The 22,372-nt window shown below is 59.7% G+C and overlaps 1 protein-coding gene across 1 annotated transcript; it reads right to left on the bottom strand.

Moving 5' to 3' along the window:
- On the bottom strand, positions 1-21,942 carry LOC102429680 (E3 ubiquitin ligase RNF157; the record flags this gene model as incomplete). The annotated part of the gene is made up of 17 exons (XM_006107173.3): positions 1-826; positions 5,490-5,600; positions 7,182-7,230; positions 8,378-8,440; positions 8,975-9,180; positions 9,838-9,949; positions 11,981-12,089; positions 13,180-13,418; positions 15,785-15,897; positions 15,980-16,139; positions 16,805-16,876; positions 18,129-18,176; positions 18,554-18,597; positions 18,846-18,912; positions 19,590-19,707; positions 20,588-20,734; positions 21,778-21,942. Coding segments are annotated over 17 exons (1,945 nt in total), but the record flags the coding sequence as incomplete, so codon positions are not given.
- Positions 21,943-22,372: the final 430 nt, after the last annotated feature.

Below are 22,372 nucleotides of genomic sequence, written 5' to 3'. Positions count from 1 at the left end.
AGAGGGGGTCACAAATGTGTTTTGAAATGTCACCTTAGGGTGGAGTCCCAGGCCTTCCCGGATGTACCTGATCTAAGACCCTCCCGAGGGCGGTCATGTAACTGGGGGGGGGGGGGGCATGTCTCAGGTCCAAGGCCTCCTCTCTAAGCAAGACATGAGGCTTAGACCAGCTCGCCTGCTGGAAGCAAGAACTGTCTTTTCAACCAACCGTCTGGTGGGCTGGTACCATTTCTCTTGTCCTTGAAGGAAACTCCGCATACAGTGCAACATGGCTTTGCCTTCTCACGTGTCTCCCTCAAATCCACCCCGAACTGGAGGTTTCAAATTGGAGTTGCTGTCCCTGACACCTAAAAACGCCTGCAACGCAGCCGCTAAGACTCCGAGCCTTCTGGTCTACCCGCCACGGAGAAGAGAGATGCTCGAGACGCCAGCCTGTGGGCGTGGCTCCCCTGAAGATCAAGATACAGTGGGAACGTTCCAGAGGGTCTCTGAGGAGGAAGGAGGCGTCCAGCCCCTTCGGAGAGGGCCGGGGTCCTGGTGATGGAAGGCTGGGGGCCGGGAGGAGCAGGCTGGCCTCCACGCCCAGCTCGCACGTGGGTGTAAAAGTCTCCACGTGTCCCGCTGAGGATGCCCAGGAGGCCATGGTCCAGTGAGTCCAGGATGGGATGCGGGGACCGGAGGAGGCTCTGGCCTGGGGCGGGCTCTCAGACGGCCAGAGGCCCCCACACGCAGCGCCCGCTCTCGGCATCCTCCAGGCTGCTGGACGACCGGCGCCGACGCCGAGGGTGCCGACGACTGAGCGCGTTGTCATCGGCCTGCCAGGTGCCTGAGGAGAGAGAGCAAGGTCACAGGGCCAGACCTCGGCCAGGTCCCTGGGTCTCCAGCAGGGCAGCCGGGAGCTCGGCGTGGAGGCTGGCAGGATGCGTGTCACCTGAAACTCTGCGTGCGCGGCCACAGCGCGGGAGGTGGGCGCCCCTGCCCCACGGGGCCTCTGCGCCCCATGACAGAGGGACACGCAGGCTGTTTCTCGCTTTGTGGACTTGCCCTGGGACTTGCCCTGGGACCCACTTTAGTGCCTTGTTTTGAAGTCGGCCCACGTGCTATGCTGGACGAGAAAGAAACTGGGCCCAGCTGAGCTTTCCTCCGATGGGAAGAAGTGTTTGCACCCCGAGTGTCTGCTGGGGGCGGGCAGGAAGTGACTGGCTGCCCAGCAGGGTGCTAGAGACATGGGGGGGGGGCAGTGCCATGGCTTCAGCACCCCGTCCCCACACCTGCCGCTCTTCATCTTCTTGATCTGAGCAGCCGCCGAGGCTTGCTATCCGCCGGTGCCATCCACCTCAGGAGGCACTAGCCGAGAAACTGGGGGTCCCATAGGTGTCACCCCTAAACTCCTCACCCTCCCCTCAGGCCCCTGCGGCTCTTCTCTCTCCTTTGCACTCTGCATCCCACCCACCACTGCCCCTCTGTTCACTCCCCAGGCTGCCTAACCTGCCGTCAGGATGGCTGGGCTCCACTCCCGGCTCCTGCCTGAGCTTGCGGACTGGGTGAGGTCAGGGGAGAGCGCCGAGCGGGGCGCCCACTGGCAGAAGGTGCACAACAGCCAGTGCCCCAGGCTCTGTCCCCCCATGCTCCCCTCTCTGCATCTCCCCCTGCCCGCCCTCCCCGCCCACGGCCGGCTCCATCCGCGCAGGGAGACGCTCGTGGACAGGCAGGGCCAGGCTGCCCACAGCGCAGGAGGAAGACGTAACTCGGGACTCCGAGCCGCAGAGCCCCCACCCGCCCCTGCCAGATGAGGCCCAGGGGTCGGAGGGCTCCCCTGCAGCCCGCATGGACGCCCCACTTCTCACGCTGTGCCTGGACCACCTCCTGAGCAGGGCCGACCAACTCTGCAGGGCGGGGCCGAGGTTGGCTGTGCTCACGTTTGAGGGGGGACGCTCACAAATGTGGGGGGCCGGCCGCAGGCTAGGCCAGCCAACCACACCCTCTGGCGGCAGAGGCTCTGGGGTTAAGCAGCATCAACTGCTTATTTCCAAGAAACGTGCTGGGCGATAATGCTTTCAGGGCTCTGAGAGTCGGGGAGGTGGGCCCCGGGGAAGAGGGGTGAGCAGAAAGGAAACCCTCAGGTGTCTCACACCCAGCCGGAATTGGGGGGCCGCTGGTCCCTGGGGTACCGGCGTCGGGGATGGGGGTCAGCAGCTCCTTCCCTGCGAGGGCGGCACTCTGCGTGCGCAGGACCAAGAAGGGAAGGCGAGGCCGCCCGTGACGTGGAGCCCCGAGGCGGCACAGGCTGTGTCATGTACACAGTGGGGTGGGTCGCATACCTAGTCCTCAGGGTCTAGGGGGCAGGACTCCGGAGCTGCGCTGTGCGGTGGGAAAGACCAAAAGCAGATGGTGAACAGGAGCGAAGACACACACGCATGCACAGAACAAAACGGTGCCGCCGCCCGAGACGGCGGGCCGGGCTCCTGCTGCGCTCACACGAGCCCTCGCCGCAGACACGGCCATTCTAGAACCCTCCCCGGCCAACACCGCTGCCTTCGGGGCGGCCTCCAGACTCTCGGGCTGGCGTCCGCTCTCCTGGGGCTACCCATGCGCCTGGGGTGCCCTTTCCCGACAGGGGACGCTGCCTCTGCTCACCCGGTCCAGGGGGCGAGCTCGGCCACAGAAAGGAACCCGGATGCTGGGGAGACTCCGGCCAGGAAACGGGGCTCAGAGGTTTAAACTCTCAGAGGGAGACAGGTAAAGGCGCTTCCCTTCAATTCCCGTTTGGGGGACTCAGAAATGGGTGAGTGAAGAGACCTCTAGAGGCGGATTTGGGGAGCACGTTCAGGGCACCCCTTTACTGAGGTTTCTGGGTGTGTGTGTGTGAATTGGCTGTTTCCTCAGTCTCTACCGAGTGCCGCCTTCCCCAGGAGCCTCCTGGTCTGGGTCACCCACTGGCCTCCACAGGCATTTTCAGTTCCATTAGCTACGCCCACAGCTGCCCGATGCGGCCATCAAAACTGTAGTGTTTCCAGGACTGAACCCGTCATCTGCGCTCGTTCCCATCATCAATCTCCCAGAGGCGTTCGCTGAACAACCGCTGGTCCCCCGCCCCCCCCTCCCCCACTGCCACCCGTGTGACAGCCCGTCCGATCCCCTGGACCCGCCACTCCTTCGCTGGTCTCAGAATTCCCAACTGCTCACCCTGCCCCGTCCGCTTCGCTGCCCTCCCTTGGAGAGCAGAGCCTCTCCAACAACCTGGGGGCACCCCTCTGCCCCTGGGCGTCTGGCCCGAGAACCCCAGAGGGGCTCAGAGGCACAGGTGCCCTGTCGGCGTCACTCTGACGAGTGGTGAGGATGGGGACCTGTGTGGGCCTCGCCACCAGCTGGCTGGGCCTCCCGGCCGAGCACCCGTGAGCATGGAGGGTGATGGGGACAGGGAGAGTGGGGTGCCCCCGGCTCTGCTTCTCATGGGCCCTCCTCGAGGGGGGCACCCTCTGCTTGGAGAGGGAAACAGAGACCAAGGGCCGCGAAGCCGTCTGGAGCCCACAGGCCCGAGGAGCCCGGCCGGCCGGCGGGGAGGGACCTCGGGATCTCCATCGTGGGATGGAAGTTTGACCTTAAGGCCGAGGCCCCTCCATCCCAGGGGACCTACCAAAGCGGGTACGCCTGTCACGAACCCAGCGGACGCTTCCGGAGGGTTCCCCAGCACTTTGCTCCCCGCATGGTGCTCCCGGCCGAACCAGAGTCCTAAGAGCCCCGGACCTCTGGTGAGGGGACAATGGACAGACACCTCAAGCGCTTACACCGAATCCCTCTCCCGACAGACATCACAGCGTTCGGTTTGGTTCGTGTGTCTGGTCTCAGCCGTGACCCCACTTTAATCTCAGATCCCCACAAGGAACCCCAGGGGTCCTCCCTCCCTTCCTCCCTTCCGAGTCTCACTCCCCTCCCCGACCCCGAGAGCGGACTGAATGTCAACCAGCAGGCTGGCGCAGGGTGAGGAAGAGGCGGAAGCAGAGGGAATACGCTCGCATTTCCAGCAGCTTGGTTGGCTCCAACAACTCCCAGCAGCTCCCTCTGCCAACAAGTGGGGGGGGGCCCTCAAGGGGGACAGGAACCTAGACTCTCTCCCACACACGCATGCCCAGTGAGCTGACACACAGCGGAGCGAGGGCAGAGATGCCATCTGCAGCTGGACCAACCCGCCCCAGGATCCTTGCACAGAAGCACCCCCTTTTTCTGGAACAGGAATGGATATATCCTCCCAAAAAGTTTTTTTTTCTTGGAAAAATCCTAGTCTACGGACACGGGCCCTTGCCGGTTAGGGATGGAACCGAAGCAGGAGGCGCTGGGATGCGCGCAGGCCCAGCAAGCGCGGGGGCGGGCGGCGTAGCCGGGAGGACAGTGTTGGCACAGAGCGAACGTGAGCCTCCACACACAGCCTACAGGACACCAGAGAACCGAAAAAGCCGTGGAAAACGAACGGACAGACAGAAGCGAGGCGGGGATGGGAGGCAGGAAGTGACGTCCAGACCGGCCTGGGTCAGCCCTCCATAGACCTTGACCCAGGGGCCCCGGAAAGGCTGGAGGGCACGCCTCCGAGGCCCGGCTCCCTGCGGCCCGAGCCTGCGGGACCGTGTCCTTCCCAGGCCGATGGAGCGTGGCAACCACAGGCGGCTGTGTGGCCCCAAAGCCGTGGCCACTTTGCGGAACGCGTAAAGCACTGGACCACGATGCCAGGGGGCTGCTCTGAGGTTGAAATGTCTCCATTTCAGGGGCCGGCGGAGCGATGACGGAGCACACGTGTGAGGGACAGCGTCTGCCGTAAAACCCGGCGGGCAGGTCTGACCGAGTCCGCGTGGGCAGGCCCGGGCTTTGGAGAAGCGGCTCGGGGAGCCCCCACGTGGGCACCGCGGGTGGAAGAGGGCAGCGCGCGCCGGTTGGTACCGCGGCTCCTCTGCAGGAAGTCGGCCTGGGTTCCGGGTAGCGCCGTGAGGAGGAGGAAGGGGCCCTGACAGCCCTGATGAAATGTAAGGTTAGGGCTCCAGGGGGCACGGTCACCCTCCAGCCCTGACCTCTCCTCTGGGATCCAGAGCTGACAAAGTACAAGGCGACTGGAGCCCCTCGCTCATCGAGAACACGCTGGCTTTCACCTTCCTGCCGAGGAGCCACGGATGCCCTTCGCAAGGGCTCCGGCTGCCTTCCACACCGCCTGTGGGGGACACAGGCCAGGCCGCCCGCCATGGGATCTGCGAGATCGCGATGGAGGGGCCCGTCAGGAAGACGGGGAAGACGGGAAGGAGAGGGAGAGCTGCTCCCTCCTCCCGGCCTGACCTTCTCCCTCGGGGCACACACTTCCTTTCAGCAGCAGCTTCCGGCATCCCAGCACAGCCCAGGCTTCTGCAGGAGCCGCAGGGCAGGAGGTGGGCGCCCCGGGGTGAGAGCAGGGGTGTGAGCAGGGGAGCGACTCCCACCAAGGTCACGTTCAGCAGACTGCCACTCACCCGGTAAGCAGACCTCAGAGCACAGCTTATTGTCCAGTGCTTTCACGCTTGCGATGTCAAAGTCATTGTTATTGTCACACTCCATGCCTAGAAACGCGCACGTCCTCTGGCCTGTAAGGGAGTTCACGCAGTTAGACGGGCGCGCTGGGTGCGTCTCTGCTCTGCTGTCCTGAACGTAAACATCTTAAGGATGGAGACAAACAAACCGGATCATGTGTTTAAAAAAAAAAAGACAGTAATTAAGTGGGTAAAGAGCGGACAATAAGGAATCTAACTGTGTGGGCACGTTCGCGTTCCCGACCTAGCCTGTCCCTTTCCCTAACTGGCCCCTTTCCAGCCACTGTTCCGCAGGAGGCGGAGCCTGGGGGAGGGGGGCTGCCAACAGCCGGGGAGCTCTGCCAGGGGCGGGAGGAGCTGGGGACCCGCCGGCGGAGCTGCCCTGCTCCTGCCTGTGTCTGTGGGTGCTGTCGGGTGCTTGTGACCACAGGGCTCTGCACATGCTAAATACCAGAACAATTGCCGGTCTCACAGGTTCCCTAAGTTTGCATATCAAGTCAGAATCGCCACATGCACCCAGTTAGGATCCATCTTCTTATGGGACTTTATGGAATTTGTTATTTTGAGGACGTTTTAAGGGGACTGGCCAGAAACCTACGGACGTGTGAGAGGGGGAGGGTAGGGTTTTAGCAGTTATTTTTTTCAAGCTCCCTCTTTCTATCTTATTTTATTTCTTGCTGAAAGGGAAAGGAAGACACAGAGACCCACCCTGGGGGCTACACGACGTCATAGGGGAAGCACCTGCGGCCTGAGCTTGTCGGAAGCAGATATTCGGGGGGTCGGGGACAGTCCCCAAGGGAGCCGTGAGCACTGAGGTCATGGGCCTCGTTGTGCAGAGGGCGGCGGAGGCCCCGCCTGGCGGCCATCCCCTCCTTCAGGGTGACTTGGCCAAGCAGAGTGGCCAAGTCTGCAAGCGCACCCTGAACTCCCCAAGCAACGGCCAGCGCTGAAGCAGAAGCGATGAGGGTGGCGTCTGCACCCCGCGGGTCGGGTCTGCTTTGGAGGTGTCCTTCTGTGGAGGCGCCTCAGAGCAGAGGGGAGAGCTGGGTTCCATCCCCTGGGGGGCCAGGCCCAGCGCCACCCCCTCTCCCCACTCCCTTCTCTGCAGGCCACCCCTCCTCTTGTCCGCACTAGAAACCACACCGCTCCACCGGAGGGCGTCCTGGAGGCCTGAGAAAACCATTCCGGCAGCTACGGACCAGCCTGCCCTGTGCCGCTGGCTCCTGGGATCCCTGTCCCGGCAACGTCAGCCGCCTCCTTCGCTACAGCAAAACCAAACCCGCAGCCTGAGTCCTCTCTCCCACGCGGAGGAGACAGCATCGCCGCTGCTGCACTCGGGGCGCTGAGAGGTCTGGGGGACCCGGCGGGGGGCCGGAGCAGGAAGGCAGGCGGTGGGAGCTCCCCGAGAAGCTTTGGAATGTGTTCCACGTAAAGGGGGAGCCGTCCTCTGCTGCACCCCCATCCCGAGCGAGCCGGGCGGGCACTGCGGTCCTCGGACAGCCCACCCATCAGGAAGGTGACCTTCCCGGGGCACAGGCTGAGGAGTGCCACCCGCTCACGCCAGGGCCCCCTCTGCGGCCGTGAATGAACACCCGGGAAGGACAGAGGAGGGGGAGCCAAGAGCAGGTCGATTACCGTCTTCCTGTGTGGGGGACCCATCGTCTTCCTCCATGACGTCATTGCCCTACAACAGAAGGAAGGCGCTTGAGCCTGCACAGCATAGCGGGAGCGCAGTGGGCCTGGAACAGTGCGGGTCGGGGTGCCGGCCACGTCTCCGCCGGCCTCTGCCCACAGGGCTCCCCACTGCAGACCCGAAAGACAGCCGATTCCAGGACAATGCGGCCCGAACTGTGCCGTGTAAGGGCCAACTGCACCCTCACGGGCTGGAGCCCGAACTAGTGACCCTCACGGTGTTTAACTGCAGGGCCGGCGGCGGCAGCGTAGGAGTTGGAGGTGCCTGGGAGGCCGGGCAGGGGCCGGCCGGCTTGGGAGGGACTGGTCTGGGGCGTGTTCGGATGCAGCTGGACATGCCGGCAATGGCCTTGGTGCTGGGTTAGCTCGTCTGCTTTCTAAGGTGGAAACAGCGCTGAGACCCCAACCTCACAGAAACCCCTTCCCATCGCAAACCCTATCCAGCCGCTCCTCTGAGAATATACGGCTCAAGAAGAAGTTCTAGTGCAGCGGTTCTCAACCTTCTGGCCCTTTAAACACAGTTCTGCATGTTGTGACCCAACCATAAAATTATTTTCGTTGCTACTTCATAACTGTAATGTTGCTACTATTATGAATCATAATGTAAATATCTGATATGCAGGATGGTCTTAGGCGACCCCTGTGAAAGGGTCGTTCGACCGCCAAAGGGGTCGCGACCCACAGGTTGAGAACCGCTGCTCTAGAGGAAAAAAGGGAAGTTCTAGAGCCCGCCCTGTGACACCTTGGTCAAGGCACTTCTCACGCTGAATTGTCACCCCGTCTCCCCGCCTGGGGGGACAGAAGGTGGGGGGCAGGCAGAGGCCAGGCCACTCAGGCCTTCATGGCCCCGGGCCGGCCAGCACCCGCGACCCAGTCACCTGTGTAAGAGTCACTAAGTGAATGAGGGACAAACAGGTGCTCAAAGCCCACTCCGTGTCTGTAACCCGAGACCAGCGCCCTCTGCTAACTGGACACCCCCCGCCCCTAGTGCAGCTGCTGTCCCTCCCCAGCACGCCTGACCCGAACGCCACCTGGGAGGATTGTTCCGGAACAGCGCCCCGCCCGTCTGCGTCCCCAGCCAGCACCAGGACCCTCTGACCTCTGGTTGGAAGGGGCACCACGCCCCCTGTGGGGGTTACCTCTGCGTCCTGCTCGTCAGCGAGGCCCACGAAGTTGCTGTCTGGAGACGCCGCCGGCATCGCCTGCAAGAGTAACAGGAATGGAGGTGCGGACATGCCGGCTCTGGGGGCACCCAGCTCACCCGCCTTGCAGCAAACCCCAACCACGTCCTCGCGACAGAAGTGGTGCCAAGCATCCCTGGCTGGTTTGGCTCAGTGGATAGAGCGTCGGCCTGTGGACCAAAGGGTCCCGGGTTCGATTCCGGTCAAGGGCATGTACATCGGCTGCAGGCTCCTCCCCAGCCCCGGCCCTGGTCAGGGCGTGTGCAGGAGGCAACCAATTGATGTGTTTCTCTCGTATCAATGTTTCTCTCTGTCTTTCCCTCTCTATCCCACTCTCTAAAAAATCAATGGAAAAATATCCTTGGGTGAAGATTAACAACAACAAAAAAAAGTGGTGCCCCGCAGAGTCAGGCCTGAGGGGGGAGCCCTGGGTTCTATTCCCCCATTTCCATGGCTCCCCTTCCCAGCACGGTGGGGGCTCCCAGGTGCCCCGGGCGCACCTTGCGGGAGCTGCTCGGATATGTCACACGGAGAGGCCCCGTGCCCTGCCCTTACCTCTCCTTCCTCGGAAGCGGCCCTGCTGGTGGGCAGCGGGGAGGGGAGCGCCTCTCCCTCGTCCTCCGTGCCCGTGCCCGTGCCCGTGCCGGGGGCGATGTAGGAGCCGGACATGGAGGAGACCGTGTCGGTGCTGAGCTGCGAGTGCTGGCTCTGGGAGGACACCATGGACATGACCGACTGGGCCAGGCTGCTGCTGGCAGGGTCTGTGGAGACGGGAGGAGAAGGAGGAGACGGGTCGGCACGGGCTCTGGAGCTGAGCAAGGAGCCGAGCCCCGTCCCTGCCCCGCTCAGCGAGGCCACAGTGGCCTGGCCTCCCCGTCACCGAAGGGGTTTTAGATGGAAGGTTTTCTTTTTTATCCTTTTTTAAAAATATGTTTTTATTGGTTTCAGGGAGGAAGGGAGAGGGAGAGAGAGAGAGAAACATCAATGATGAGAGAGAATCACTGACCGGCTGCCGCCTGCACACCCTCCACTGGGGCTGAGCCCACAACCTGGGCCTGTGCCCTGACGGGGAATGGAGCCGTGACCTCCTGGTTCATAGGCCCACGCTCACCACTGAGCCACGCGGCCGGGCCGGACTGAAGGTTTTCCAGGGCTCTGCTCCTTCGCATTCAGAGCTCAGAACTCACTCGGGGACCAGGGACGTGCAGGACGGGGGGTAAGACAGTGCTGTCCCCCAGCTCGCCCCGGGGACAGCCAGTCCCCTCCCCCTCTAGAGGGGCCTGCTGGTCACCAGCTTAGGTGTTAACTCGCTGCCCAGGGTCTGTCTGCTCCGGAGGAAACACAGGGCTGAGGACTGGGCTTGCGGGGGGGACGTGCCACCCTCCCCACTCCCTCGCCTTCCCCGCTCCCTCGCATACCTTCTGGGGAGGAAATCGTGGAAGAGAGAGGCGTCCCCGTGCAAGATGACTGGTCAATGGCCCCTGATGACGACAGGGTGAGATTCTCGCTGTCTGGAGTGACGCCACATTCCTGGGCAACAACGGAGGGTGGACAAGTCAAACACCGCGAGGGCAGGAGGAAGGGCGAGGGGACGCTGGGAGGGGCCGAGGTCCCCACGCCACGGCCACGACATCAGCACATGCAGGGCCGTCTCTCTCTTGTCACCACCGTCTCCGGCCCTGGCCCGGATGCTGCTCCCCGGGGAGGTGCAAACCTCACTCAGCTCATCCTCCCGCAGCACAGCATCTGCCGGGCCCACAAAGACGGGGCTCAGGTGACAGGCCACCGGCAGCTGTGACGTGGGGACGCCCAGGTTCCCGGGATGAGAAGCAGCGTTCCTTCTGAAGGGAAGGGACAGAGCAACAGAGGCCGCCCGCCCGCCCGCCGGGCACCCCCACTCGGATGTCGGGTTAGTTCCAGCTCAGTCGGCTCACACAGCAGCCCCTTCCCCGGCCCGCCCTGCCCTGACACCCCACCCGTCAGCCAGCTGGGCTGGCGCCCCCAGCACCCCCGGCAGGTGCGAAGTCCTAGGGGTTCTAGCTCCACAGCCCATTCTCTTTTCTCCAGGCCGGCGTGCTTTTTCTTTTTTTTAAAAAAAATATATTTTTATTGATTTCAGGGAGGAAGGGAGAGATAGAAACATCAATGATGAGGATCATTGATCGGCTGCCTCCTGCACGCCTCCCACTGGGGATGGAGCCCACAACCCAGGCAGGTGTCCTGACCAGGAAACGCACTAGTGACCTCTTGGTTTATAGGTCGGTGCTCAACCACTGAGCCACGAAAGCCGGGCCCAGCGTGCTTTTGCGATCCCAGCTCTGGGCTCCCTCCCACCCAGGCTCAGTCTGTCTCCCCCAATCCATCGACTCTCCCCAGCAGGTGGGCCTTCGGGACACAAAGCTCTCACGGGACCACTGACCTGCCCACAGCCTGGACGTCTCCCCATCCCCAGCGTTTCTCTCCCTTTTCTCTTCATTTCTAAGAATCCCCACGTCTACTCCACGCCCGTCCTCTCTCTCACTCACGGTTTCCTTCACGTGCCATCTCTCCCACCTCTGGCCCAGCGCTGACGGTCCCTGCCTTGGGCACACTTGTCTCCTATCGTTAAATTCATTCATTCATTCATTCATTCATTCATGCATTCATTCAAACAACACCTAACTGAGCAACGACTCTGTGGCAGCCACTGCACATGTCCTGTCCCCACTAGTCCTCACGCTCCTGAGGGCGGGACCCTGCTGTCACCTCCGCCTGCTCCCAGACCCAGCTCACTGCCTTGCCGAGAGGGGGTGCAATGCGCCTGTGTTACCTAGAACCTGTGAGGGGGGCACAGGCAGGAAACCCCACCTCCTTCCCTCCTCCACACGTCCTCCCAGCGTGTCCTGTGCCCGCACCCTTTCCTGGGATGCCTGCATCGCTGGCTCTCGCGCCTCCCTCGGTCTGTGTTCACAGGCCACTCCGTAAAGACAGCAACCCCACCTCTGGCCTCGACACCCTCTCCCTCCCTCCTCTGCCACAGCGAACACAGCGCCCTCGGACACACGTTTTTCACTTACTGCCTTTTGGGCCACTCCCACCCCACCATCAAGAACATAAGCGCCACCAGGCAGGGGTTGGCGGTCTCCTCACTGCTGCTGTCCTCAGCAGACGGAATAGCACAGGTAAGTCACAGGCTCATGAATAAATAAATTGAACAAAACCTCTGCCGCTGTCTCAGAGAGGGTTCAAAAGGTGTTTGGCGGCCCGGCCGGTGTGGCTCCGTGGTTGAGGGTCGACCTATGAACCAGGAGGTCACAGTTCGATTCCCGGTCAGGGTACGTGCCTGGGTTGCGGGCTCCATCCCCGGTGTGGAGTGTGCAGGAGGCAGCCGATCCATGATTCTCTCTCATCATTGATGTTTCCATCTCTCTCTCCTTCTCCTTTCCTCTCTGACATCAATAAAAACATATTTATAAAAATTAAAAAAAGGTGTTGACGAATGAATGACAGCAGGTGGCCCTGACCGGGAATCCGACACGCACTGGAGTCCGACCCCACGAAAGGAAGGGCGGTGCAGGCTACCTCTCCCGGCTGCTGCGCGGCCGGCCGCGGAGAGAGGCGCGTCTCCGAGTCGCTGCAGGAACGCTCGTCTTCCTCCTCGTGCAGCACCGAGGAATTCTGGGAGATGGACCTGTCGGAGGGAACAGCAGCTGGGCCGGGAGAACGGCACGTTCCCACCAGACCCCGCAGGAAGGGGCGGACCGCGCGGAGCACCCCAAACCCTAAGGCGCGGGGAGGTGGGCAGAGCACTGGGAGGGACGGAGCCCGCTCGTGGGCATCAGAACATCTGAGTTTTCTCTTCAGCTTCTTCCATAACGTGTGTGTAAACTTGGGAAAAACCACTGACATTTCTGCTGTCTTAATATTTTCATCTATAACAGGGGTGGGGAGCGTCCGGCCTGCGGGCCGTGCCCTCGAAGGAATCATTTGGTCTGGCCCCGCCAAGGCAGTAGGAGTGAGTTAATGAAATGTTTGACCAGATACAGCAGCTAATTTTTAATTCTGCATGGCCCGAGAGTGATGCTATAAACATCCAATGGCCCCTGGCAGGAAAAAGGTTCCCCACCCCTAGTGTATAAGCTGCCTTCCTTGACGCTGCAGCAGAAAGCTTATCAGTCTGGGCCTCGTTGGGTTTAAATGCCTAAAAGATACAAATCCCAAGGTTGCTTTAGTCTTCAGACTAAATCAGTGATGGCGAACCTATGACACGCGTGTCAGAGGTGACACGCGAACTCATTTTTTTGGTTGATTTTTCTTTGTTAAATGGCATGTAAATATATAAAATAAATATAAAAAATATAAGTCTTTGTTTTACTATGGTTGCAAATATCAAAAAATTTCTATATGTGACATGGCACCAGAGTTAAGTTAGGGCTTTTCAAAATGCTGACACGCCGAGCTCGAAAGGTTCGCCCTCGCTGGACTAAATGATGCCCTGGACCTCCCTGGACCTCCCCCCAACAGTACGCCTAATGGATTTGTCTATCTGGTCCCCCTACATCCGCGCCTGCCACCTTACCTTCCTCTCCTAAGGGCCGGGGTTAGCTCCCCCAGGGATCAGCCCCGGGTCTTCTGGAAACGAGACGCTCTGGGAACGGCCCAGCGGGCCCACCCTGCCCGGGCACCCAGGTGGGGAGCGGCGCTGAGGAGGTGGGGGGTGGCTGGGAGCACCCCGCCAAGGACCCCAGGCCCACACGGGCGGGCGCGTGCCGGCGACTCACTTGGAGAGACTCCTTTTGAGCTTGAGTCCTTGGCTGCTGCCGTCGGGCAGGCGGTCGAGCGGGGAGAGGGTCCTGACGGGGGGCAGGTGGCCGTCGCTGCCGTAGGCGGGCAGCATTCCTGAGAGGTGGCCGTCGCCCAGCACGTGCAGTGGAGGGACCGCGGGGGACGGGGTGAGGGGCCCGTTGAGGGCCTCCAGAAGGGACACCACTTCATAGCCCGGCGGGATGTTCTCGGAGGACTAGGGGGTCAGACGGTGGGAGAGCTCGTTAGCCAGACCGCGGGGCTCAGGCCAGAGGTCCCGGGTCGATTCCCCGCCAGGGCACATGCCCGGGCTGCAGGTTCAAGCCCCGGCTGGGGTGTGTTGGTTGGGATGTGTTGGTTGGGGTGTGTTGGTTGGGGTGTGTTGGTTGGGATGTGTTGGTTGGGGTGTGTTGGTTGGGATGTGTTGGTTGGGGTGTGTTGGTTGGGGTGTGTTGGTTGGGGTGTGTTGGTTGGGATGTGTTGGTTGGGATGTGTTGGTTGGGGTGTGTTGGTTGGGATGTGTTGGTTGGGGTGTGTTGGTTGGGATGTGTTGGTTGGGGTGTGTTGCGGGAGGCGACCAATCGATGTTCTCTCTCACATCGATGTCTGTCTCTTTCTCTCTCTCTAAAATCAATAAACATATCCTCGGGTCAGGATTAAAAAAAAAGAGTAGAAAGGAGGGGGGAAACCATCAATAATCAAGTCACCCAAAGTAATAATTTTATTAGCATTCTGTGTATTTTCTTCCAATTTTTCCCTCTGTCCTGTTTGCACAGCTACAACCTATCTGTGAATAACAACTTTATATCCTGCGTACGTCACCTGACACATGTTTTCCTTCACACGCGTCCCCTTCTCACCGACCCCGCAAGCTCCTGGTCCCACCGGGGCTGGCTACTCAGCTGTGTCGACATTTCCGACTGTGAACAGTCTGAGGGATGTCCTAGTGCCTGAATCTTTTTTCAGATCATTTTCTTGGTATTAAATTCTTAGGCCCTAGATTACCTCGTATAATCGTGTTTAAGGCTCTTGACATACACAGGCTTTTTAAAAAAATTTTTTTCAACGATTTTTCTAGTTTCACTCCTCAAAGCAGAACAGAAAACCTACTTAGTTCTGCCAGCCTGGAGTGTCTTTAAAGAGGTTTTTTTAATTTGAAGGGTGAAAACGGTGTCTCCCATTAATTTGCGTATTGTTGGTTTTTAATGTGGCTGAGGCTGAAAGCAATGCTGTGCTCCCGCTTCTGAGAACTGCGTTTTGAAACCCTTTGAACATTTTTATCTGTTTTATTCACAGGAGCTACAGCCGAGACACGGCCTTTCCTCCCTTGTAAATGTCGTGAAGACATTTTTTTCTTTAAATGGGTGGTTGTTTGCCTTTCAATCTTGGTCATGTGCTATTCATCTGAAATTCAAAAAATTTTAAAGCTCCTATGTTTTGTTTTTATTGTTTTTGTTTTTAGAGAAAGAGGAAGGGAGAGGGAGAGAGAAACACGGATGGGCTGCCTCCTGCACGCCCCCTATGGGGGACTGAGCCCACAACCTGGGCATGAGCCCCGACCGGGAATTGAATCGGTGACCTTTTGGTGTCTGGGTCGACGTGCAACCACTGAGCCGCATCAGCCGGGCTGAAATTTAAATCTGTTACGTGGTGAAATGTGCACCGTCTTTGTCTGTCCTGTTCCACTTTAGCGAGCCCTCTCCCGTCCAAAGTCCACCGGAGAGTGACCGGTAATTCATTCCAGCCCTTTAACGTTCTGCTTGGTTTGCTTTGTTTGGAGTACAGTTCACTGTTACTCCATGTGCAATCTGTTATCTGGTAAGGAGTAAAGCCACACTGACTTTTCCTCCCCAGATAGCTAAGTAATTATCCCCGTACCGCTCACTGGATGGTACGTCTAGCGTGGGAATCTAAAGCAAGTCAGTATCTGCTCTGAGGCTTCACCCCGACACCCTGCCTTGCACCCTGAAACGGAGGGGGATACCTTCATATGCTCGGCTCCCCGCCCCTGACCCCACCAAAAGGGATAAAGAAAACCAGTTACCGCCCGGCCGGTGTGGCTCAGTGGTTGAGCATTGACCTAAGAATCAGGAGGTTACGGTTTGATTCCCGGTCAGGGAACTCGATCCCTAGTGTGAGGTGTGCAGGAGGCAACTGATCAATGATTCTCTCTCATCATTGATGTTTCTCTCTCTCTCCCTCTCCCTTCCTCTGTGAAATCAATAAAAAATATATTTTAAAAAAACCCAGAAAAATAAAACCAGTTACCTCCTGCGAGGACTCAGATAAAGACAGTAAACTATATCCTAACCTAAGACGACCACCCCCTTGCTTCTGCTTGGGGGAGTCCCGGAGAAAGGGGGGCCCACAGGGGGGAAGTGGGGGAGGCTCTAGGCATGGCCACCACCATCAGGACACCAAATTCCCAACCTTACACTACAGGCTGGTCTCAAGGCAACAGGGGCTCACCCAGCTTACTGCCCACACCCCGCAAAGGCACGGAAATGAGGGGCCAAGGCGAGAGGAGGCAGCGAGGAGACCTCCCTGTTGGCTTCACGGGGCGCGGTTCTGAGCCCCACTCACCGAGGGCTCCTCCGAGTCGGAGGTCTGGGAGGAGATGATGGGGTTGAAGCTGGTCGGGGACAAGGGGCCCAGCTTCTTCCTCATGGCTCGGATCTGCAGCAGCGCCCGGAAGGCTGCGGAGGAGGAGAGGGGCCGTCAGGCCACGTGGGTGCGGGGGTGGGACAGACCCCGCCACCCCTGCCCCGCGGGGCTTACGCAGGCGGCAGATGGGGCAGTTGCTGGCCTGGTAGCGCAGGGTGTCGGCGCAGGTGTTGCACAGGCAGAGGTGGCGGCAGGGCAGGATGAGGGTGTCCCGCACGTCCGAGAGGCACACCACGCACTCGGCGCTGTTGTCACTCACCTCGTCCTCAGCCACCTGCCGGGGAGCGGACACTGAGCCAAGGACAAGGACGCACACTCGCTAGACCAGGGATGGGAACAGTCCGGCCGGCGCGGCTCAGGGCTGAGCATCGACCCATGAACCAGGAGGTCAGGGCACCGGCCCGGGTTGTGGGCTCGATCCCCAGTGGGGGGCGTGCAGGAAGCAGCCGGTCCATGATTCTCTCTCATCATTGATGTTTCTCTCTCTCTCCCTCTCCCTTCCTCTCTGAAATCAATAAAAATATATATATATATTTAAAAAAGGAATAGGAACAGAAGCTTACACTTACATCGGACTTCACAGGTTACCCAGTGCGTTCACACTCGGGGTCACTGACTCCGGGAGCTTCTCTCAAGCTCACACTGTGAGGCTGACCTGCCTCTGACCGGCTGGGCCGTGGGGCCGAGCAGACCCCACGGGGATAAGACGGGTTTAATAATCAGCATCCGGAAAGCCCAGCCGGCTAACGGCGGGGGGTGGGGCGGGGACTCAGAGACTAACCCAGAGCGATTTAAGGACAGTCATCTGAAACGAGGGGCGGGAAACACCCTCTGGGCCCGAGCTGACGGCGAGGGCGGCGCCCGGCCTCCCGGCCCCGGCTTGACCGGGGCTCCTCGCTGCCCCTCGGGAGGACAGGCAGCGCACCGGGCGGCACTCGCCTTGGCATCCTGCGTGTTGTACTTGTTCTCGATCCCGTAGATCTCCTGGAGCAGGTAGCTGACCCCGTCCACCTGCACGGCAAACACAGAGAGTTCCAGGGCAGGCTGACCCTCGCACAGATAGGAGCGGCCACACACGCCCCTGCCGTGGCGACGGGCTGAGGGCCGCAGGTTCACGGCGGTGACGACGGAAGGCCGGGACAAGCCGAGGATGCTTTCTCCACGGCGGCTCTCTTGTTGAGAAGCAAAACCAGCTGTTTGATTTTCCCTCCAACAGGGACACACACGCTCAGACTGGCATGCCGCTGCCCTGCCCTCACCATCGCCCGCAGCAAAGAAAGGGGGAGACTAGAACGGGGCGGGAGAAGATCAGCACAATGTAACCTCAGCTACGAAATAAACGTGAGGTTCACACATCGCAAGGAGAAAGGAGGGGGAGAGAAAGACAGAGGAGAAGTGGGTAAGGGAAAGGGGGGAGGGGAAGACAGAAGGGAGGCATCGGAGGGGAGCTGCCCGTCTCCAACACGCTGCAAAAGCACCCTCTAGCCCTTGTTTCTTTTCTTTTTTTAAAATATATTTTTATTGATTTCAGAGAGGAAGGGAGAGGGAGAGGGAGACAGAAACATCAATGATGAGAGAGAATCATGGATCGGCTGCCTCCTGCACGCCCCCTACTGGGGATTTTGCTCACAACCCGGGCATGTGCCCTTGACCCGAATCGAACCTGGGCCCCTTCCGTCCTCAGGCCGACGCTCTATCCACTGAGCCAAACCGGCCAGGGCAGCTCCTGTTTCTTAAAACTCCAACTTCAACACCCAGGCTCACTCCCACGAGTCTGGCCCCAGCAGTGCTGAGGCTGGCCCGTCCCTGGCTTCCCTAATCCAGGCCCCGCCCCTCTGCCTGGCCTCTGAATTCATCCCGAGACCTGGCCTGTCACTGATGTCATATCCCACCCGCCAGTCTGACAGTCTGTCACTAACACGACTCTAGCTACAGAAAAGCCGTTTTCCCTGAGCTTCCCCAGCCAGCCAGCCAATCCAGGCAGTACCTCCTCTGCCTCTCCTACAACCTCTCTTAAACGCCGGCGTGGCTCAGTGGTTGAGCGTTGACCTATGAACCAGGAGGTCACGGTTCGATTCCCGGTCAGGGCACGTGCCTGGATTGACCAATGATTCTCTCTCATCACTGACCTTTCTCTCTCTCCCTCTCCCTTCCTCTCTGAAATCAATAAAATTATATTTAAAAAAGAGAGAGAAAGAAAGAGAGAGAGAGAGAAAGAAGAGAGGAGAGAGGGGACGCCAGCAGCCCGGCCCTCAGGACTCACCACTTGCTTCTGCTTGAGGGGCTTGACACAGAAGGTGCCGTCCGTGTGCTGCAAGGAGAACAGGCAGTGATGACCAGGGCGCAGGCCAGGCGGCCCCGTGTTCACTGCGACTTCTCTCAGCCGCACGTGGCCTGGGGGCCCCGCCGTGGGGACTGCAGGCTCCCGGGGGGGCAGGGCCGTCCCAGGTCTGGTCTGACCCTTCCCTTTGGAGGAGAGGAAAGGAGGCCTCGGGGTGGAAGGTCAAGCACAGTTGGTGGCAGAGCTGGAGCTCGGCCCCGTGCAGCCCCCAGTGTGGTGATCTCCCCCCGCCAGCCCCAGCCCCCGGGCCAGCGCCACCTGCTGAGCTCAGGCAGCCGGGACCAGGCTGCCCGTCTCCCGGGAGAGCTGAACCTGTGGGGTGAGGCCCTGGAAAGCCACTCACTCACCTTCTCGAAAGTGCCCAGCAGCACGTGGCAATGGCCGAAGTACTCTGGAAGGAAAGAAGGCACAGGATGGAGAGGCAAACCAAGCGACGCACCCGCCGCCGCCGGCCCTCCCCGACTCCCCGCGGCTCCTGCCATCACGATGGGCACGTTATGGAACCCGGGTGTCCCTGTCCGCCGCGGGCCTCGGGAACAGGAGTGGGGGAGGGGGGTGCAGACACTGCCTGGCACCCACGGAGGCCTTGGGCCACCCACGGGCAGCGTGCCGGCCAAAGAAGACACAGGGCGTCCATACCGTCTCCTTCGTCCACCACCGCATGGACCACCAGCGGGTAGACCTCCCGGTCCAGATCGAAGCCGAGCTGGAGGGAAAGCAGAGGGAGGAAGAACAAAGCTCATGTTGCAGTGGCGCAGGGCCCGTCGGAAAGGTGGGCGTGGCCAAGGACCTCATCTCTGCCGCCGGTGGGGCTCGGGGGTGAGCACCGACCTATGAACCAGCAGGTCACGGCTCGATTCCAGGTCAGGGCACACGCCCCGGTTTTGGGCTGGATTCCCAGTAGGGGGCGTACAGGAGGCAGCCAATCAATGTTCTTGTTTTTCATCATTCATGTTTCTCTCTCTCTCCCCCTCTCCCTTCCTCTCTGAAAAGTAAACATATAGATATAGATATAGATATAGACATAGATATAGATATATTTTTTAAACGAATCTCATCTCTGCTCCTCCACAGCCTCGTCACTACCCCTGTCCCTTTGACGGACGGCCACCAGTTTCTCTTTAAAATCTCCTAGAGGCACAGCCTTGTAGCCTCCAGTTCTTTTCTCTGAGCGTGGTTTTTTTGAAACGCCCCGGGCTAACGGGCTGGTTTGGAAGAGGAAAGTTTGAGGTTGGGCGTATCCTTAGGGTGTGAAGGCGTTACGGGCTGAAGGTGAACCTGACCTCTGAGCGCCTGGCAGGCAGTCCCTTTGCAGCTGGCCGTGGCCCATCCAGGCCCCCCGTGGGGAACTGCCCCGCGTCCTCTCCCCACAGGGGGGCTCACCTCCTCCTCGGCCCACTCGGAGGGGTCCACGGTGTGGGAGGGCAGGCAGAACTGCTGGCACACCCCGCGCTTGTAGTGCACCGTCTCCGACTGCAGGCTGTTGTCTTTGGGGATGTAGCTATCGGTCAAAGTCGGGAGCAAAGCAAGAGTCAGTGTGTGGCCCGGGCGGCCCTGCCATTTCCTCCCTCATGTCTGCTCTTAGTCACCTACAGGCGCCGGGAATGACACCTACGGACCAGACCTGTCACCTACGTCCTCGGCTCGGCTGGGGAATGCGATTAAACTCGCCTATGCAGCCACCGGCCACCAGGGTCGCTTCACAGGGTTCCAACAGCATCGGAACGACCTGAAGGCCCCGCTGCCACCTGCCACGGCAGCCACATGGCCCAACTTAAAGGGAAACGGGCAGAAGTGGGGTCTCTATGCCCGGCCAGCGTGGCCCAGTGGGTGAGCATCAGTCTATGGACCAGGAGGTCACGGTTTGATTCCCAGTCAGGCAGGGCACACGTCTGGGTTGCACCTAGATCCCCAATAGCGGGCGAGCAGGAGGCAGCCGATCAATGATTCTCTCTCATCAGTGATGTTTCTATCTCGCTCTCCCTTTCCTTCCTCTCTGAAATCAACAAAAATATATTTTTTTTTAAAAGAAGTAGAGCCCAGCCGGTTTGGCTCAGTGGATAGAGCGTCGGCCTACAGACTGAAGGGTCCCAGGTTCGATTCCGACCAAGGGCACATGCCTCGGTTGCGGGCTCGATCCCCAGTAGGGGGTGTGCAGGAGGCAGCTGATCAATGATTCTCTCTCATCATGGATGTTTCTATCTCTCTATCCCTCTCCCTTCCTCTTTAAAAATCAATAAAAATATTTTTTTTTAAAAAAAAAAAGAAGAAGTAGGGTCTGCAGAAGAAAGTCCACGTTCTAGAGCCAGATCTCGCCTGTGAGCGCACGAGGCACGGGCCCTGAGCTGGCCGGGAGGAGGCGGCCCCCGGTCCGTCCGTACCTGGCGATGCCGTTCTGGAACTCCTCGGTGGCCTGGTAGTAGATGGTGATGGCCACGCGGGCGTCGGTGTCGAAGGTGAACTCCACGTTGTAGTGGACTTTGGCTCTGCCGGCCTCGGCCCCCGGGGTCTTCACCTCCTCGGCGCACCTGCAAGCACCGGGCCTCAGCGTTTGGCGGGCAGCAAGCCAGCATTTAAACTGTATCCCTTTTTCAAAACCTTAACATACTGTGGGCTGCTCTGCGGTCCTCAGCCCCGCCCTCCGCCCTCCTCGGGGATGACGGCGGAGGACGTCACTGCCGCCGGGCGGGCGGTGTCGCTGATACTTCACGACTCGACAGCCAGCGTCCTTGCGCCTTTGCCCGACTTCATCTATGTTTACTTTTCATCGGAATCGAAGGTTCTAGTCACATAGTTGACATAGTTTCCACTCCCCGTTCCGCCTCTTCAAACCTATCTTTCCCCCGGGGAGCTCGAGCCTTAGCAGAGGCAGCATCTGCTTAAAACCGACCCTGAAGCCCTCACCGGTGTGGCTCAGTGGATAGAGCGCCAGCCTGTGGACTGAAGGGTCGAATTCCGGTCAAGGGCACATGCCCAGGTTGTGGGCTCGATCCCCAGTAGGGGACGTGCAGGAGGCAGCCAGTCCATGATTCTCTCTCATCATTGATGTTTCTATCTCTCTCTCCCTCTCCCTTCCGCTCTGAAATCAATAAAAATATATTTTTAAAAAAAACACAAAACGACTGACACTGTCTCAGGGACAGCAGAGAGAAGGCAGATCAGGGACAATTAATAATGATGGGCCGGAAGCAGCCGACCCGGGCACTCTGGGTGTATGAGGTTAAGAATAAATTTAAAAGTAAATATAATCAATGAATACGGACTTCCTATTCCAAGTTCAAATAGCTCCTCTTTACACAGGCTTGTGGAGGTCTCTGCAAGATTCACTCTCTCTCCCAATAATTCTTCTTTTAAAAGAAATTCAGCTGCATGGCGGCTGCCAGGGAAGGGGCAGGGCTCGCCCTCACGGACGACGAGGTGAAGCCGAACAGTCTTGATGCAGAGCCCGACCTAAGCAGGAGCGGGTCAGGCTCTGGGGCCGGCACCCCTGCTCTGCGCGGCTCTGCGGGGCGGGCTGCCCGCAGGGGGCCCTGGCCCTGACCCCATGGAGCGCTGGGACCTGCGGACTTACTTGACGAGCCGCAGTGTATCCTTGCGGATGTTGACCAGGCTTCTCAGCGTCTTCACTGGCTCCTGGGGAGGTGGGGCGGCGTAAGGAAACTGCCAGGGAAAGCGGGAGAAGACAGCGGTGAGTGAAGACCCGTGACCGACCCTCCCTGGCACGGGGCCTCGCAGCCTGGCCAGGTGAGGGGGGCAGGCGCCAGGCCCAAACGCCGGGAGGACACGGAGCGCCGCCACAGCGCGTGGACTTGCTCCAGGTCACAGCCAGTAGAACTGGGATTCGATTTGGCGTCAAAAGAGCGAGATTCGCCCAGCTGGCGTGGCTCAGAGGTTGAGTATCGACCTACGAACCAGGAGGTCCAGGTTCGATTCCCGGTGAGGGCACAGGCCCGGGTTTCGGGCTCAGTCCCCAGTAGGGGGCGTGCAGGAGGCAGCGGATCCATGATTCTCATTATTGATGTTCTATCTCTCTCTCCCTCTCCCTTCCTCTCTGAAATCAATAATAAAACAGTATTTTTTAAAAAGAGAGATTTACCTGCTTTTCCCATTCCATGAAGCTCACCTGAGTCAGCGTTCACAATGTGGATCGCTAACAGACGCTACAG

This window comes from Myotis lucifugus, unplaced genomic scaffold (genome assembly GCF_000147115.1).
Source record: "Myotis lucifugus unplaced genomic scaffold, Myoluc2.0 scaffold_1049, whole genome shotgun sequence".
Classification (NCBI taxonomy): Eukaryota; Metazoa; Chordata; class Mammalia; order Chiroptera; family Vespertilionidae; genus Myotis; species Myotis lucifugus.
The sequence above is the reverse complement of the archived record's forward strand: the minus strand, read 5'-3'. Positions and strand labels throughout refer to the sequence as shown.